This window comes from Tachyglossus aculeatus, chromosome 22 (assembly GCF_015852505.1).
Source record: "Tachyglossus aculeatus isolate mTacAcu1 chromosome 22, mTacAcu1.pri, whole genome shotgun sequence".
NCBI lineage: Eukaryota > Metazoa > Chordata > Mammalia > Monotremata > Tachyglossidae > Tachyglossus > Tachyglossus aculeatus.
In genome coordinates, this window is record NC_052087.1 from 3,075,609 (window position 1) to 3,091,522 (window position 15,914).

The following is a 15,914-nucleotide window of genomic DNA, read 5'->3' on the forward strand; positions in this document are numbered from 1 at the left end:
TTTGCACTGGAGTGGGAAGAAACAGTAAGGAGGGAGATCAGTAAGGAGGCTGGTGCCGTAGTCAAGGCAGGAAAGGATAAGTGCTCGGATCAACATGGAAGCGGTTCGGATGGAGAGGAAAGGGCGTATTTTAGCCATGTTGGGAAAGTAGACCTGACAGGATTTGGTGATGAATTGAATATGGGGGTTGCATGAGCGAGATGAGTTGAGGATAATGCCAAACTTATGGGTTAGTGAGACAGGGAGGATGGTGGTATTGTCTAAAGTGATGGGAAAATCAAAGGGTGGGAAGATGAGAAGGTCTGTTTTGGACATCATTATAAATAACTGAATTACAGACATGTAAATAAGTGCTGTGGGGCTGAGGATGGAGTGAATAGAGGGTGCACATCTAAGTGCAAGAAGAACAATGAAGGGAGTGGGGAAAAGAGGAAATGAGCGCTTAGTTGGGGAAGACCTCTTGGAGGAGATGTGCTTTCAGTAAGTCTTTGAAGGTGGGGAGAGTGTCAGCTATGAAGAGCGAGGGCGTTCCAGGACAGAGGCAGGACATGAGGAAAGGGTGGGCAGTGAAACAGATGAGATCGAGGTACACCGAGGAGGTTGGCATTAAAGGAATGAAGTGTGTGGGCTGGATTGTTGTGGTGGTGCTGTCTACAGTGGTGGGAAATTTACGGGAAGGACAGGGTTTGGGTGGGAAACATTACCTCCCCATACCAGTTCGGCCAGAGTTCAATGTCTGACCTTCCCCCACCTGCCCAACTCCTGACGTGAGTGCTCCTTGGAAGGGCTCTCTGCCCCCCGCCCCCAGACTGGAAACTCGCTGTGGAAAGGGAACGTATCTGTTTATTGTTGTGTTGGACTCTCCCAAGTGCTTAATACAGTGCTCTGAACACAGTAAGTGCTCAATAAATATGATTGAATGAATGAATAGTACATTGCTCGGCACATAGTAAGTGCTCAATAAATACGATCGAATGAATAGTACCGTACTCTTCACACAGCAAGAGCTCTGTTTTGGACAAGTTAAATTGGAGGTGACAGCAGGACATCCAAGAACAGATGTCTTGAAGGCAGTAGGAAATGTGAGACTGCAGAGAGGGAGAGAGGTCAGGGCGGGAGATGTAGATTTGGATATCATCCGCATAGAGTGGTCGTTGAAGTCAGGTGAGGGAATGAGTTCTCCAAGGGAGTAGGTGTAGATGGAGACTAGGAGACCCTGAACTGAACCTTGAGGGACACCCACAGTTAGGGGGTGGGCGGCAGAGGAGGAGCCCACGAAAGACACTGAAAATGAGTGGCCAGATAGACGAGAGGAGAACCAGGAGTGGACAGTGTCACTGAAGCGGAGGTTGGATAATGTTTCCGGTAGAAGGGGGTGGTTGACAGTGTCGATGGCAGCTGAGAGTTCGAGGAGGATTAGGATGGAGTAGAGGCTTTTGGATTTGGCAAGAAGGAGATCACCGGGGACCTTAGAGAGGGCGGTTTCTGTGGAGTGGAAGGGACCGAAGTCAGATCGGAGGGGGTCAAGGAGAGAATTGGAGGAGAGGAACTTGAGACAGCGGGGATAGACAAGTCAATCAATCAATCAATCAATCGTATTTATTGAGTGCTTCCTGTGTGCAGAGCACTGTACTAAGCGCTTGGGAAGTACAAGTTGGCAACATAGAGAGATAGTCCCTACCCAACAGTGGGCTCACAGTCTAGAAGTTGCTCATGGACTTTGGAGACAAAGCACATTCAAAGCACAGGTGTCGGTTTTGATTAATAGTTGAGAAGCAGTGTGGTCTGGTGGAAAGAACACAGGCCTGGGAGGTAGAGTAACTAGGTTCTAGTCCCTGCTCCACCATATGTCTGCTGTGTGACTTTGGACAAGCCACTTAATGTCTCTGTACTTCAGTTCCCTCATTGGTAAAATGGCGATTAAATACCTGTACTCCTTCCTAATTAGACTGTGAGCCCCGAAAGGCCCATAGAACAAGTCTGACGTGACGATCCTGGCAACGCACAAATACCACAAGGGTTATCATTACATCCCCGTACCAGTTTGGCCAGAGTTCAGTGTCTGACCCTCCCCAACCTGCCCAACTTCTGACGTGAGTGCTTCTTGGAAGAGCTCTCTGCCCCCTGCCCCCAGACTGGAAACTCGCTGTGGACAGGGAACGTGTCCGTTTAATAACAATAATAATAATGATGATGGCATTTACTAAGCGCTTACTATGTGCAAAGCACTGTTCTAAGCACTGGGGAGGTTACAAGGTGATCAGGTTGTCCCAACGGGGGCTCACAGTCTTAATCCCCATTTTACAGATGAGGTAACTGAGGCCCAGAGAAGTTAAATGACTTGCCCAAAGTCACACAGCTGACAGTTGGCGGAGCCGGGAGTCGAACCCATGAACTCTGACTCCAAAGCCCGTGCTCTTTCCACTGAGCCACGCTGCTTCCCCATTTGTTTATTCTTGTGTTGGACTCTCCCAAGTGCTTAATACAGTGCTCTGCACACATTAAGCGCTCAATAAATATGATTGAATGAATGAATAGTACAGAGCTCTGCACACACTAAATGCTCAATAAATACAATTGAATGAATAGTACCGTGCTCTGTACACAGCAAGTGCTCAATAAATACACTTGTGTGAATGAATGAGGAGGGCAGAGTCCACTCCGATACATAGCCTAGTAGAAGGAGTATGGGCTTGAGAGTCAGACGACGTGGGTTCTAATCCTAACTCTGCCACCTGTCTCCTGTGTAACCTTGGGCAAGTCACTTCGGCGTGGCCTAGTGGATAGAGCATGGGCCTGGGAAGCGGAAGGTCATGCGTTTTAATCCCAGCTCTGCCACTCATCTGCTGTGTGGCCTTGGGCAAGTCGCTTCACTTCTCTGTGCCTCAGTGACCTCATCTGTCAAATGGGGATTGAAACTGTCAGCGCCACGTGGGACAGGGACTGTGTCCAAGCTGATTTGCCTGTATCCACTCTGGCGCTTAGTACAGTGCCTGGCACATTCATTCATTCAATCGTATTTATTGAGCACTTACTGTGTGCAGAGCACTGTACTAAGTGCTTGGGAAGTACAAGTTGGCAACATATAGAGACGGTCCCTACCCAACAGTGTGCTCACAGTCTAGAAGGGGGAGACAGAGAACAAAACAAAACATATTAACTATCATCTCTACGCTGATGACACCCAGATCTACATCTCTGCCCCTGCTCTCTCCCCCTCTCTCCAGGCTCGCATCTCCTCCTGCCTTCAGGACATCTCCATCTGGATGTCTGCCCACCCCCTAAAACTCAACATGTCCAAGACTGAACTCCTTGTCTTCCCTCCCAAACCCTGCCCTCTCCCTGACTTTCCCATCTCTGTTGACGGCACTACCGTCCTTCCCGTCTCACAGGCGTGCAAACTTGGTGTCATCCTCGACTCCGCTCTCTCATTCACCCCTCACAACCAAGCTGTCACCAAAACCTGCCGGTCTCAGCTCCGTAACATTGCCAAGATCCGCCCTTTCCTCTCCATCCATACCGCTACCCTGCTCGTTCAAGCTCTCATCCTATCCCGTCTGGACTACTGCATCAGCCTTCTCTCTGATCTCCCAGCCTCGTGTCTCTCCCCACTTCAATCCATACGTCATGCTGCTGCCCGGATTGTCTTTGTCCAGAAATGCTCTGGGCATGTTACTCCCCTTCTCAAAAATCTCCAGTGGCTACCAATAAATCTGCACATCAGGCAGAAACTCCTCACCCTGGGCTTCAAGGCTGTCCATCACCTCACCCCCTCTTACCTCACCTCCCTTCTCTCCTTCTCCAGCCCACCCTGCACCCTCCGCTCCACTGCCGCTAATCTCCTCACCGTACCTCGTTCTCGCCTGTCCCACCATCGACCCCCAGCCCACATCATCCCCCGGGCCTGGAATGCCCTCCCTCTGCCCATCCGCCAAGCTAGCTCTCTTCCTCCCTTCAAGGCCCTACTGAGAGCTCACCTCCTCCAGGAGGCCTTCCCACACTGAGCCCCTTCCTTCCTCTCCCCCTCGTCCCCCCTCCATCCCCCCATCTTACCTCCTTTCCTTCCCCGCAGCACCTGTATATATGTATATATGTTTGTACATATTTATTACTCTATTTATTTATTTATTATTTATTTATTTTACTTGTACATATCTATTCTACTTATTTTATTTTGTTAGTATGTTTGGTTTTGTTCTCTGTCTCCCCCTTTTAGACTGTGAGCCCACTGTTGGGTAGGGACTGTCTCTATATGTTGCCAACTTGTACTTCCCAAGCGCTTAGTACAGTGCTCTGCACACAGTAAGTGCTCAATAAATACAATTGATTGATTGATTGATTGATATTAACAAAATGAAATAAGTAGAATAAATATGTACAAGTAAAATAGAGTAATCAATCAATCAATCAACAATATTTATTGAGCGCTTACTGTGTGCAGAGCACTGTACTAAACACTTGGGAAGTACAAGTTGGCAACATATATATGTACAATAAATACGTACAAACATATATACAGGTGTTGTGGGGAAGGGAAGGAGGTAAGGCGGGGGGGATGGAGAGGGGGAGCAGGGGGAGAGGATAGCAAGCGCTTAACAAATACAACAATTATTATTATTATTCATTTCTCTGTGCCTCAGTTTATTCAGTGCCATCTGGTTGTTTCTGATTCATAGTGACTCCAGGGATACACTTTCTTCAGAACGTGCTGTCCTCGGCCATAATCCACAACCTAACGGTTCTCCCGTTATGGCTGTTGTGGTCTCTATCTGTCTAACTGCTGGTCAACCTCTTCCATGTTTTCCCTCCACTTTTCCTAGCATTCGTGTCTTCTCCAGAGAATTAGTCCTCCTGATTCTGTGCCCAAAATTTGCTAATCTAAGTCGAGTCATTTGGCCTTCCAAAGACATATACTAAGCGCTTAACAAATACTATTATCATTATATTATAATAAATGCCATCATTATTATTATTATTCTCACTGGGCCTCATTCTCTCCTGTCCCGCCATCGACCCCTGGCCCATGTCCTACTCTGGCCTGGAATGCCCTCCCTCCTCACATCCGCCAAACTAGCTTTCTTCCCCCCTTCAAAGCCCTACTGAGAACTCACCTCCTCCAGTAGGACTTCCCAGACTGAGCCCCCCTTCTCCTCTGCTCCTCCTCCCCATCGCCCCAACTCCCTCCCTCTGCTCTACCCTCTTCCCCTCCCCAAAGCATGTGTGTATGTATGGACATATCTATATTTCTATTTATATTAATCCCTGCTTTACTTGCTCTAATGCATATATAAGGCATCAATACAAAGAAATATAATTATATATAATCATATAATATAATCATATTCATAATCATAATCCTATAATCATATATATATGATTCTATTTCTTTGTATTGATGCTATTGATGCCTGTTTACTTGTTTTGATGCCTGTCTCCCCCCTTCTAGACTGTGAGCTCCTTGTGGTCAGGGATGGTGTCTATTTGTTGCTGAATTGTACTTCCCGAGAGCTTAGTCCAGTGCTCCGCACACAGTCAGCACTCAATAAATACGATTGAATGAATGATTTTATTAATGATCTGTATATATCTCTAATTCTATTTATTTATATTGATCAGTCAATCAATCAATCAATCGTATTTATTGAGCGCTTACTGTGTGCAGAGCACTGTACTAAGCACTTGGGAAGTACAAGTTGGCAACACATAGAAACGGTCCCTACCCAACAGCGGGCTCACAGTCTAGAAGAGGGTGACAGAGAACAAAACCAAACATATTAACCAAATAAAATAAATAGAATAGATATGTACAAGTAAAATAAATAAATAGAGTAATAAATACGTACAAACATATATACACATATACAGGTGCTGTGGGGAAGGGAAGGAAGTAAGGTGGGAGGAGGGGGAGAGGAAGGAGGGGGCTCAGTCTGGGAAGGCCTCCTGGAGGAGGTGAGCTCTCAGTAGGGCCTTGAAGGGAGGAAGAGAGCTAGCTTGGCGGATGGGCAGAGGGAGGGCATTCCAGGCCAGGGGGTGTATGATGGATGTGTAGCGGGCCAAAAGTGAGTAAAATTGAGGAGCTGGATGTTCCCCAATACTGCAGGTGCGAGATCCAATTTTTCCTCATAAAACCGAGTAACTAAGCAGAAGCCATCATGAGGCCAAAATGAAAGGGTTCTGCTGAAGCGATAGCAAGATGGTTAGATGGCTCCATTCTCATGCCTCCTAAAGATGATTTCTTCCTTTGTCATTGGCAGGCATTGACTTCAAACGTTTGTCTGTGGGGTGTGATGAAACCAATCCAATAATCTGTTTTTAACGCCCAACTCCTCCTCTAAACTCCTTGCGGGCAGGGGTCCCATCGGCCAACCCTGTTGGAGTGTACCTTCCCGAGCGTTTTGTGCGGGGCTCTCCACAAAGCAAGTGGGCGCTCTGTACATATCAGAGATCAATCGATAACCATCGATAGATAAGCAGTATGGCATAGGGATAGAGCACGAGCTTGGGAGTCAGAAGGTTTGCTGCCATTTGTCTGCTGCATGACCTTGGGCGAGTCACTTAACTCCTCTGTGCCTCAGTTCCCTCATCTATTGATGGTTTTGACGCCTGTTTACTTGTTTTGATGTCTATCTCTCCCTTCTAGAGTGTTAGCTCATTGTGGGCAGGGATGGTCTCTGTTGCTGAATTGCACTTCCAGGGAGCTTAGTCCAGTGCTCTGCACAGAGTCAGCGCTCAATAAATACGATTGAATGATTTTATTAATGATTTGTATATATCTCTAATTCTATTTATTTCTATTGATGCTATTGATGCCTGTTCACTTGTTTTGATGCCTGTCTCCCCCTTCTAGACCGTGAGCTCCATGTGGGCAGGGATGGTCTCTCTTTGTTGCTGAACTGTACTTCCCGAGAACTTAGTCCAATGCTCTGCACACAGTCAGCGCTCAATAAATACGATTGAATGAATGATTTTATTAATGATCTGTATATATCTCTAGTTCTATTTATTTGTATTGACGTATTGGTATTGATGCCTGTTTACTTGTTTTGATGTCTGTCTCTCCCCTTCTAGAGTGTGAGCTCATTGTGGGCAGGGATGGTCTCTGCTGCTGAATTGTACTTCCGGGGAGCTTAGTCCAGTGCTCTGCACAGAGTCAGCGCTCAATAAATATGATTGAATGATTTTATTAATGATTTGTATATATCTCTAATTCTATTTATTTCTATTGATGCCTGTTCACTTGTTTTGATGCCTGTCTCCCCCTTCTAGACTGTGAGCCCAGTGTGGGCAGGGATGGTCTCTCTTTGTTGCTGAATTGTACTTCCCGAGAGCTAAGTCCAGTGCTCCGCACACAGTCAGCGCTCAATAAATACGATTGAATGAATGATTTTATTAATGATCTGTATATATCTCTAGTTCTATTTATTTATATTGACGTATTGACGTATTGGTATTGACGCCTGTTTACTTGTTTTGATGTTTGTCTCTCCCCTTCTAGAGTGTGAGCTCATTGTGGGCAGGGATAGTCTCTGCTGCTGAATTGTACTTCCAGAGAGCTTAGTCCAGTGCTCTGCACAGAGTCATCGCTCAATAAATACGATTGAATGATTTTATTAATGATTTGTATATATCTCTAATTCTATTTATTTCTATTGATGCTATTGATGCCTATTCACTTGTTTTGATGCCTGTCTCCCCCTTCTAGACTGTGAGCCCTGTGTGGGCAGGGATGGTCTCTCTTGGTTGCTGAATTGTATTTCCCGAGAGCTTAGTCCAGTGCTCTGCACACAGTCAGCGCTCAATACATACGATTGAATGAATGATTTTATTAATGATCTGTATCTATCTCTAATTGTATTTATTTCTATCGATGCTATTGACGCCTGTTTGCTTGTTTTGATGCCTGCCTCCCCCCTTCTAGACTGTGAGCCCAGTGTGGGCAGGGATGGTCTCTCTTGGTTGCCGACTTGTACTTTCTAAGCGCTTAGTACAGCGCTCCGCATACTCATTCAATTGTATTTCATTCAATCGTATTGAGCGCTTACTGTGTGCAGAGCACTGTACTAAGCGCTTGAAGTCAGCGCTCCATAAATACGATGGAATGATTTTATTAATGATCCATATCTATCTCTAATTCTATTTATTTCTATTGATGCCTGTTTGTTTGTTTTGATGCCCGCCTCCCCCCTTCTAGACTGTGAGCCCGGTGTGGGCAGGGATGGTCTCTCTTTGTTGCCGACTTGTATTTTCCAAGTGCTCAGTAAAGTGCCCCGCACACAGACAGTGCTCAATAAATACGTTTGGATGAATGATTTTATTAATGATCTGTATCTATCTCTAATTCTATTTATTTATATTGATGCTACTGATGCCTGTTTGCTTGTTTTGATGCCTGCCTCCCCCTTCTAGACTGTGAGCCCGGTGTGGGCAGGGCTGGTCTCTCTGTGTTGCCGACTTGTACTTTCCAAGCGCTTAGTACAGTGCTCCGCACACAGTAAGCACTCAATAAATCAGCGCTTAGATGTTGCCAACTGGTACTTCCCAAGCGCTTAGTACAGTGCTCTGCACACAGTGAGCGCTCAATAAATACGATTGAATGAATGAATGTTTGCACACAGTAAGCGCTTAATAAATGCCATTATTATTATTAGTATTAGTATTATCAATATGATGGGATGAATGAATGAATGTCTGAATGAATGAATCACTTCTCTGGGCCTCAGTTCCCTCCCCTGTTAAACGGGGATGAAGGCTGCAAGCCCCCCGTGGGACAACCTTATGACCTTGAATCTCCCCCAGCGCTTAGAACGATGCTTGACATATAGTAAGCGCTTAACAGATACCATAATAATAATAATAATGATGGGTAACTGTGTGCAGAGCACTGTACTAAGCGCTTGGGAAGTACAAGTTGGCAACATAGGGAGACGGTCCCTATTCATTCATTCAATCGTATTTATTGAGCGCTTACTGTGTGCAGAGCACTGTACTAAGCGCTTGGGAAGTACAAGTTGGCAACATAGGGAGACGGTCCTTACTCATTCATTCATTCATTCAATCGTATTTATTGAGCGCTTACTGTGTGCAGAGCACTGGACTAAGCGCTTGGGAAGTATAAATTGGCAACATAGGGAGACGGTCCCTATTCATTCATTCAATTGTATTTATTGAGCGCTTACTGTGTGCAGAGCACTGGACTAAGCGCTTGGGAAGGACAAGTTGGCAACATAGGGAGATGGTCCTCACTCATTCATTCATTCATTCAATCGTATTTATTGAGCGCTGACTGTGTGCAGAGCACTGGACTAAGTGCTTGGGAAGTACAAGTTGGCAACATAGGGAGACGGTCCCTACTCATTCATTCCTTCATTCAATCGCATTTATTGAGCGCTTACTGTGTGCAGAGCACTGTACTAAGCGCTTGGGAAGTACAAGTTGGCAACATTTGGAGACGGTCCCTATTCATTCATTCATTCTTTCAATCATATTTATTGAGCGCTTACTGTGTGCAGAGCACTGTACTAAGCGCTTGGGAAGTCTAAAAGTCGGCAACATATGGAGACTGTCCCTACTCATTCATTCATTAATTCAATAGCATTTATTGAGCGCTTACTGTGTGCAGAGCACTGTACTAAGCAGTTGGGAAGTACAAGTTGGCAACATAGGGAGACGGTCCTTACTCTTTCATTCATTCATTCATTCAATCGTATTTATTGAGTGCTTACTGTGTGCAGAGCACTGTACTACTAAGCGCTTGGGAAGTACAAGTTGGCAACATATGGAGACGGTCCCTATTCATTCATTCAATCGTATTTATTGAGCGCTTACTGTGTGCAGAGCACTGTACTAAGCGGTTGGGAAGTACAAGTTGGCAACATAGGGAGATGGTCCTTATTCATTCATTCATTCAATCGTATTTATTGAGCGCTGACTGTGTGCAGAGCACTGTACTAAGCGCTAGGGAAGTACAAGTTGGCAACATATGGAGACGGTCCCTATTCATTCATTCAATCGTATTTATTGAGCGCTGACTGTGTGCACAGCACTGTACTAAGCGCTTGGGAAGTACAAGTTGGCAACATATGGAGACGGTCTCTGTTCATTCATTCAATCGTATTTATGGAGCGCTTACTGTGTGCAGAGTACTGTACTAAGCGCTTGGGAAGTCCAAGTTGGCAACATAGGGAGACGGTCCTTACTCATTCATTCATTCATTCAATCGTATTTATTGAGCGCTTACTGTGTGCAGAGCACTGGACTAAGCGCTTGGGAAGTACAAGTTGGCAACATAGGGAGACGGTCCCTATTCATTCATTATCGTATTTATTGAGCGCTTACTGTGTGCAGAGCACTGGACTAAGGGAGATGGTCCCTACTCAATCATTTATTCCTTCAATCGTATTTATTGAGCGCTTACTGTGTGCAGAGCACTGTACTAAGCGGTTGGGAAGTACAAGTTGGCAACATAGGGAGACGGTCCCTATTCATTCATTCAATCGTATTTATTGAGCGCTGACTGTGTGCAGAGCACTGGACTAAGCGCTTGGGAAGTACAAGTTGGCAACATATGGAGACGGTCCCCATTCATTCATTCAATCGTATTTATTGAGTGCTGACCGTGTGCAGAGCACTGTACTAAGCGCTTGGGAAGGACAAGTTGGCACCATAGAGAGACGGTCCCTATTCATTCATTCAATCGTATTTATTGAGCGCTGACTGTGTGCAGAGCACTGTACTAAGCGCTTGGGAAGTACAAGTTGGCAACATAGGGAGACGGTCCCTACTCATTCATTCATTCAATCTTATTTATTGAGTGCTGACTGTGTGCAGAGCATTTTACTAAACGGTTGGGAAGTACAAGTTGGCAACATAGGGAGACGGTCCCTATTCATTCATTCATTCAATCGTATTTAGTGAGCGCTTACTGTGTGCAGAGCACTGTACTAAGCGGTTGGGAAGTACAGGTTGGCAACATAGGGAGACGGTCCCTATTCATTCATTCAATCGTATGTATTGAGCGCTTACTGTGTGCAGAGCACTGCACTAAGCGCTTGGGAAGGACAAGTTGGCAACATAGGGAGATGGTCCCTATTCATTTATTCAATCGTATTTATTGAGCGCTTACTGTGTGCAGAGCACTGGACTAAGGGAGACGGTCCCTACTCATTCATTTATTCATTCAATCATATTTATTGAGCGCTTACTATGTGTAGAGCACTGTACTAAGCGCTTGGGAAGTACAAATAGGCAACATAGGGAGACGGTCCCTACCCATTAATTCAATCGTATTTATTGAGCACTTACTGTGTGCAGAGCACTGTACTGAGCACTTGGGAAGTACAAGTTGGCAACATATGGAGACGGTCCCTGTTCATTCATTCAATCGTATTTATTGAGCGCTGACTGTGTGCAGAGCACTGGACTAAGCACTTGGGAAGTCCAAGTTGGCAACATATGGAGACGGTCCCTGTTCATTCATTCAATCGTCTTTCTTGAGCGCTTACTGTGTGCAGAGCACTGTACTAAGCGCGTGGGAAGGACAAGTTGGCAACATAGGGAGACGGTCCTTACTCATTCATTCATTCAATCGTATTTATTGAGCGCTGACTGTGTGCAGAGCACTGGACTAAGAGCTTGGGAAGTACAAGTTGGCAACATATGGAGATGGTCCCTATTCATTCATTCAATCGTATTTATTGAGTGCTTACTGTGTGCAGAGCACTGTACTGAGCGCTTGGGAAGTACAAGTTGGCAACATAGGGAGACGGTCCCTATTCATTCATTCATTCAATCGTATTTATTGAGCGCTGACTGTGTGCAGAGCACTGTACTAAACGGTTGGGAAGTACAAGTTGGCAACATAGGGAGACGGTCCCTATTCATTCATTCATTCATTCATTCATTCAATCGTATTTATTGAGCACTTACTGTGCGCAGAGCACTGGACTAAGCACTTGGGAAGTACAAATTGGCAACATAGGGAGACGGTCCCTATTCATTCATTCTATCGTATTTCTTGAGCGCTTACTGTGTGCAGAGCACTGGACTAAAAGGTTGGGCAGTACAAGTTGGCAACATAGGGAGACGGTCTCTACTCATTCATTCAATCGTATTTATTGAGTGCTTACTGTGTGCAGAGCACTGGACTGAGCGCTTGGGAAGTCCAAGTTGGCAACATATGGAGACGGTCCCTATTCATTCATTCAATCATATTTATTGAGCGCTTACTGTGTGCAGAGTACCTGTACTAAGCGCTTGGGAAGGACAAGTTGGCAACATAGGGAGATGGTCCTCACTCATTCATTCATTCATTCAATCGTATTTATTGAGCGCTGACTGTGTGCAGAGCACTGTACTGAGCGCTTGGGAAGTCCAAGTTGGCAACATATGGAGACGGTCCCTACCCAACAGCGGGCTCCCAGTCTAGAAGCAGTTTCCAGTGGGCCCCTTCTGGGACTTCCCAGTTCACATCATCATCATCATCATCATCAATTGTATTTATTGAGCGCTTACTGTGTGCAGAGCACTGGACTAAGCGCTTGGGAAGGACAAGTTGGCAACATATGGAGACGGTCCCTACTCATTCATTTATTGATTCAATCGTATTTATTGAGCGCTTACTGTGTGTAGAGCACTGGACTAAGCGCTTGGGAAGTACAAATTGGCAACCTATGGAGACGGTCCCTACTCATTCATTCAATCGTATTTATTGAGCGCTTACTGTGTGTAGAGCACTGTACTGAGCGCTTGGGAAGTCCAAGTTGGCAACATATGGAGACGGTCCCTACCCAACAGCGGGCTCCCAGTCTAGAAGCAGTTCCCAGTGGGCCCCTCCTGGGACTTCCCAGTTCACATCACCATCATCATCATCCTCAATCGTATTTATTGAGCGCTCACTGTGTGCAGAGCACTGTACTAAGCGCTTGGGAAGGACAAATTGGCAACATTAGAGCTAGTCCCTACCCAACGGTGGGCTCACAGTCTAAAAGGGAGAGACGGAGAACAAAACCAAACATACTAACAAAATAAAAGAAATAGAATAGATATGGACAAGTAAAATAAATAAACAGAGTAATAAATATGGACAAACATACATACACATATACAGGTGCCGTGTTGTCACATGGGACAACATGTTTTTTAAAATAATGGGGTTATTGTTATTATCATTATTTATTATTTATTATTATTATTATTATTATTATTATTACTCCGTCACCGCGGCCCCAACGGCCCGCCTCAGACGGAGGCGCCCCGCCCCCTGGCGCGCGCCCCCGCCCCGCGCACGCGCCGTCCCGCCCCCCCGGGCGCGCGCCCCGCCCCCCAGCCGCGCCCCCGCGCCGCGCGCCCCCCGCCCCGCGCACGCGCCGTCCCTCCCCCGGGCGCGCGCCCCGCCCCCTAGCCGCGCCCCCCGCGCCGCGCGCCCCCGCCCCGCGCCTGCGCAGCGCCCCTCCCTCCCCCCCTCCGCCGCCCCCCCTCCCGCCGCAGAGCGCCCCGCGCAACCTCCGCCCCGCGCAACCTGCGCCCCGCGCCGCCCCCCCCCCCCCCCCCCCCCCCGCCGCAGCCCCCGCGGACCCCGATGGCGGAGGGCGGCGACAGCCCGGAGAGCGTCCCCGAGCACGAGCGGATCCTGCAGGAGATCCAGAGCACCGACACCGCCTGCGTCGGGCCCACGCTGCGGTAATCCCCCTGGCCCGCCTCTGGCCCCCTGCCCCGGCTCGGCCCCGGCTCTGGCCCCTTGGCCCCCTGTCCCCTTGGCCCCCTGTCCCGGCTCTGTCCCCCTGCCCCGTCTCTGTCCCCTTGTCCCCCTGCCCCTCTGCCCCGTCTCCGCCCCCTTGTCCCTCTGTCCCCCTGCCCCGTCTCTGTCCCCTTGGCCCTCTGTCCCCCTGCCCCGTCTCTGTCGCCTTGGCCCCCTGCCCCCTTGTCCCTCTGTCCCCCTGCCCCGTCTCTGTCCCCTTGGTCCCCTGCCCCTCTGCCCCGGCTCTGTCCCCTTGGCCCCCTGCCCCCTTGTCCCTCTGTCCCCCTGCCCCGTCTCTGTCCCCTTGTCCCCCTGCCCCTCTGCCCCGTCTCCGCCCCCTTGTCCCTCTGTCCCCCTGCCCCGTCTCTGTCCCCTTGTCCCTCTGTCCCCCTGCCGCGTCTCTGTCGCCTTGTCCCCCTGCCCCTCTGCCCCGTCTCTGTCCCCTTGTCCCCCTGCCCCTCTGCCCCCCGTTCCTCTGTCCCCCTTCCCCTCTGCCCCGGCTCTGTCCCCTGGTCCCCCCTGCCCCGTCTCTGGCCCCTTGGCCCTCTGCCCCTTGTTCCTCTGCCCCCCTGCCCCAGCTCTGTCCCCCTGTCTCCCGTTCCTCTGCCCCTCTGCCCCGGCTCTGTCCCCTGGTCCCCCTGCCCCCCGTTCCTCTGTCCCCCTGCCCCCCGTCCCCCTGCCCCTCTGCCCCGGCTCTGTCCCCTGGTCCCCCTGCCCCCCCGTCCCTCTGTCCCCCTGCCCCTCTGCTCCGGCTCTGTCTCCTCTGCCCCCCTGCCCCGTTTCTGTCCCCTTGGCCCTCTGACCCTGGTCCCCCTGCTTCTCTGTCCCCCTGCCCCCCGTCCCTCTGTCCCTCTGTCCCGGCTCTATCCCCCTGTCCCCCTGCCCCTTGTCCCCCTGCTCCTCTGTCCCTCTACCCCGGCACTGTCCCCCGTCTCTGTCCCCTTGGCCCACTGCTCCCCGTCTCTCTGTCCCCCTGCCCCGCCTCTGTCCCCCTGCCCCTCTGCCCCGGCTCTGTTCCCTTGTCCCCCTGCCCCTCTGCCCCCCTGCCCCTCTGCCCCGGCTCTGTCCCTGTGTCCCCCTGCTCCTCTGTTCCTCTGCCCCAGCTCTGTCCCTTTGTCCCCCTGCCCCGTCTCTGTCCCCCTGCCCCTCTGCCCCGCCTCTGTCCCCTTGTCCCCCTGTCCCCCTGCTCCGTCTCTGTCCCCTTGGCCCTCTGCCCCTTGTCCCTCAACCTCCCTGCCCCCTGCCCCGGCTCTTTTCCCTTGTCCCCCTGCCCCCCGTCCCTCTGGCCCCTTGCTCCTCTGCCCTCCCGTCCCTCTGCCCCTCTGTCCCCTTGTCCCTCTGCCCCTTGTCCCCCTGCCCCAGCTCTGTCCCCTTGTCCCCCTGTCCCCATGCCCCTCGGCCCCCCTGCTTGGCTCTGCCCCTTTGCCTTCCCTGCCCATTTGCCCACACTCTGTCCCCTTGCCCCCCTACCCCTTGTCCCCCTACTCTTCTGCCTCCCCTGCCCTTCTGTCCCCCTGCCCCGGCTCTGTCCACCTGCCCTGGCTCTGCTCCTCTGCCCCCCTACTCTGGCTCTGTCCCCCTGCCCCTCTGCCCCCTACCCCTGTGCCCTCTGCCCTGGCTCTGCTCCTCTGCCCCCCTACTCTGCCTCTGTCCCTCTGCCCCGGCTCTGTCCCTCTGTCCCCCTGCCCTTCTGCCCCCCTGCCCCTTTTCCTCTTGCCCCCTTGCCCCCGTCCTGCTCCCCTTTGCCCCTGTCCAAGGGAGCCCGGGGAGCCCCGCAGGAGGGAGCTGGGCCCTGGGCGCCGCTGCACCTGCCACCGCCTCCGATGCCCAAGCCCATAGGGCCGTGCCCCCGGGGAGAGGGCACGGCAGGGCAGCTGCCACCCCTCCTGGCACACCCCCCTTCACCCACCCACCTGCCACAAGCCCTCTCCCACCGAGGATGGGCACTGCCAGCCGGGCTGGGCCCCGGGCGCATCGTGGACGCCTGCTAACACCTCACCCTGCACCTTATGTCCCCCGGGATTCGCGCTCCGAAAACACCAACCTTTTACAAACTGCTTTCCCTCGATCGCAGAGGAATGGGGCATACTAATAATGATAATAAATCATCATCATCATCATGATAAGGGTATTTGTGAAGCGATTACTGTGTGCCAAGCACTGTTCTAAGCAGTGGGGG

General features: G+C 50.0%; 1 protein-coding gene across 2 annotated transcripts in view; it reads left to right on the forward strand.

Annotated features, from left to right (window-relative positions):
- Positions 1-13,572: 13,572 nt before the first annotated feature.
- Positions 13,573-15,914, forward strand: part of EXOC6 (exocyst complex component 6) — a 179,028-nt gene continuing 176,686 nt past the window's right edge. For both annotated transcript variants that reach the window (XM_038764352.1, XM_038764353.1), the window contains exon 1: positions 13,573-13,677. In XM_038764352.1, the coding sequence (XP_038620280.1) occupies positions 13,577-13,677 (101 nt within the window). In that variant the 5' untranslated portion in view covers positions 13,573-13,576. The remainder of the gene's footprint in view (positions 13,678-15,914) is intronic.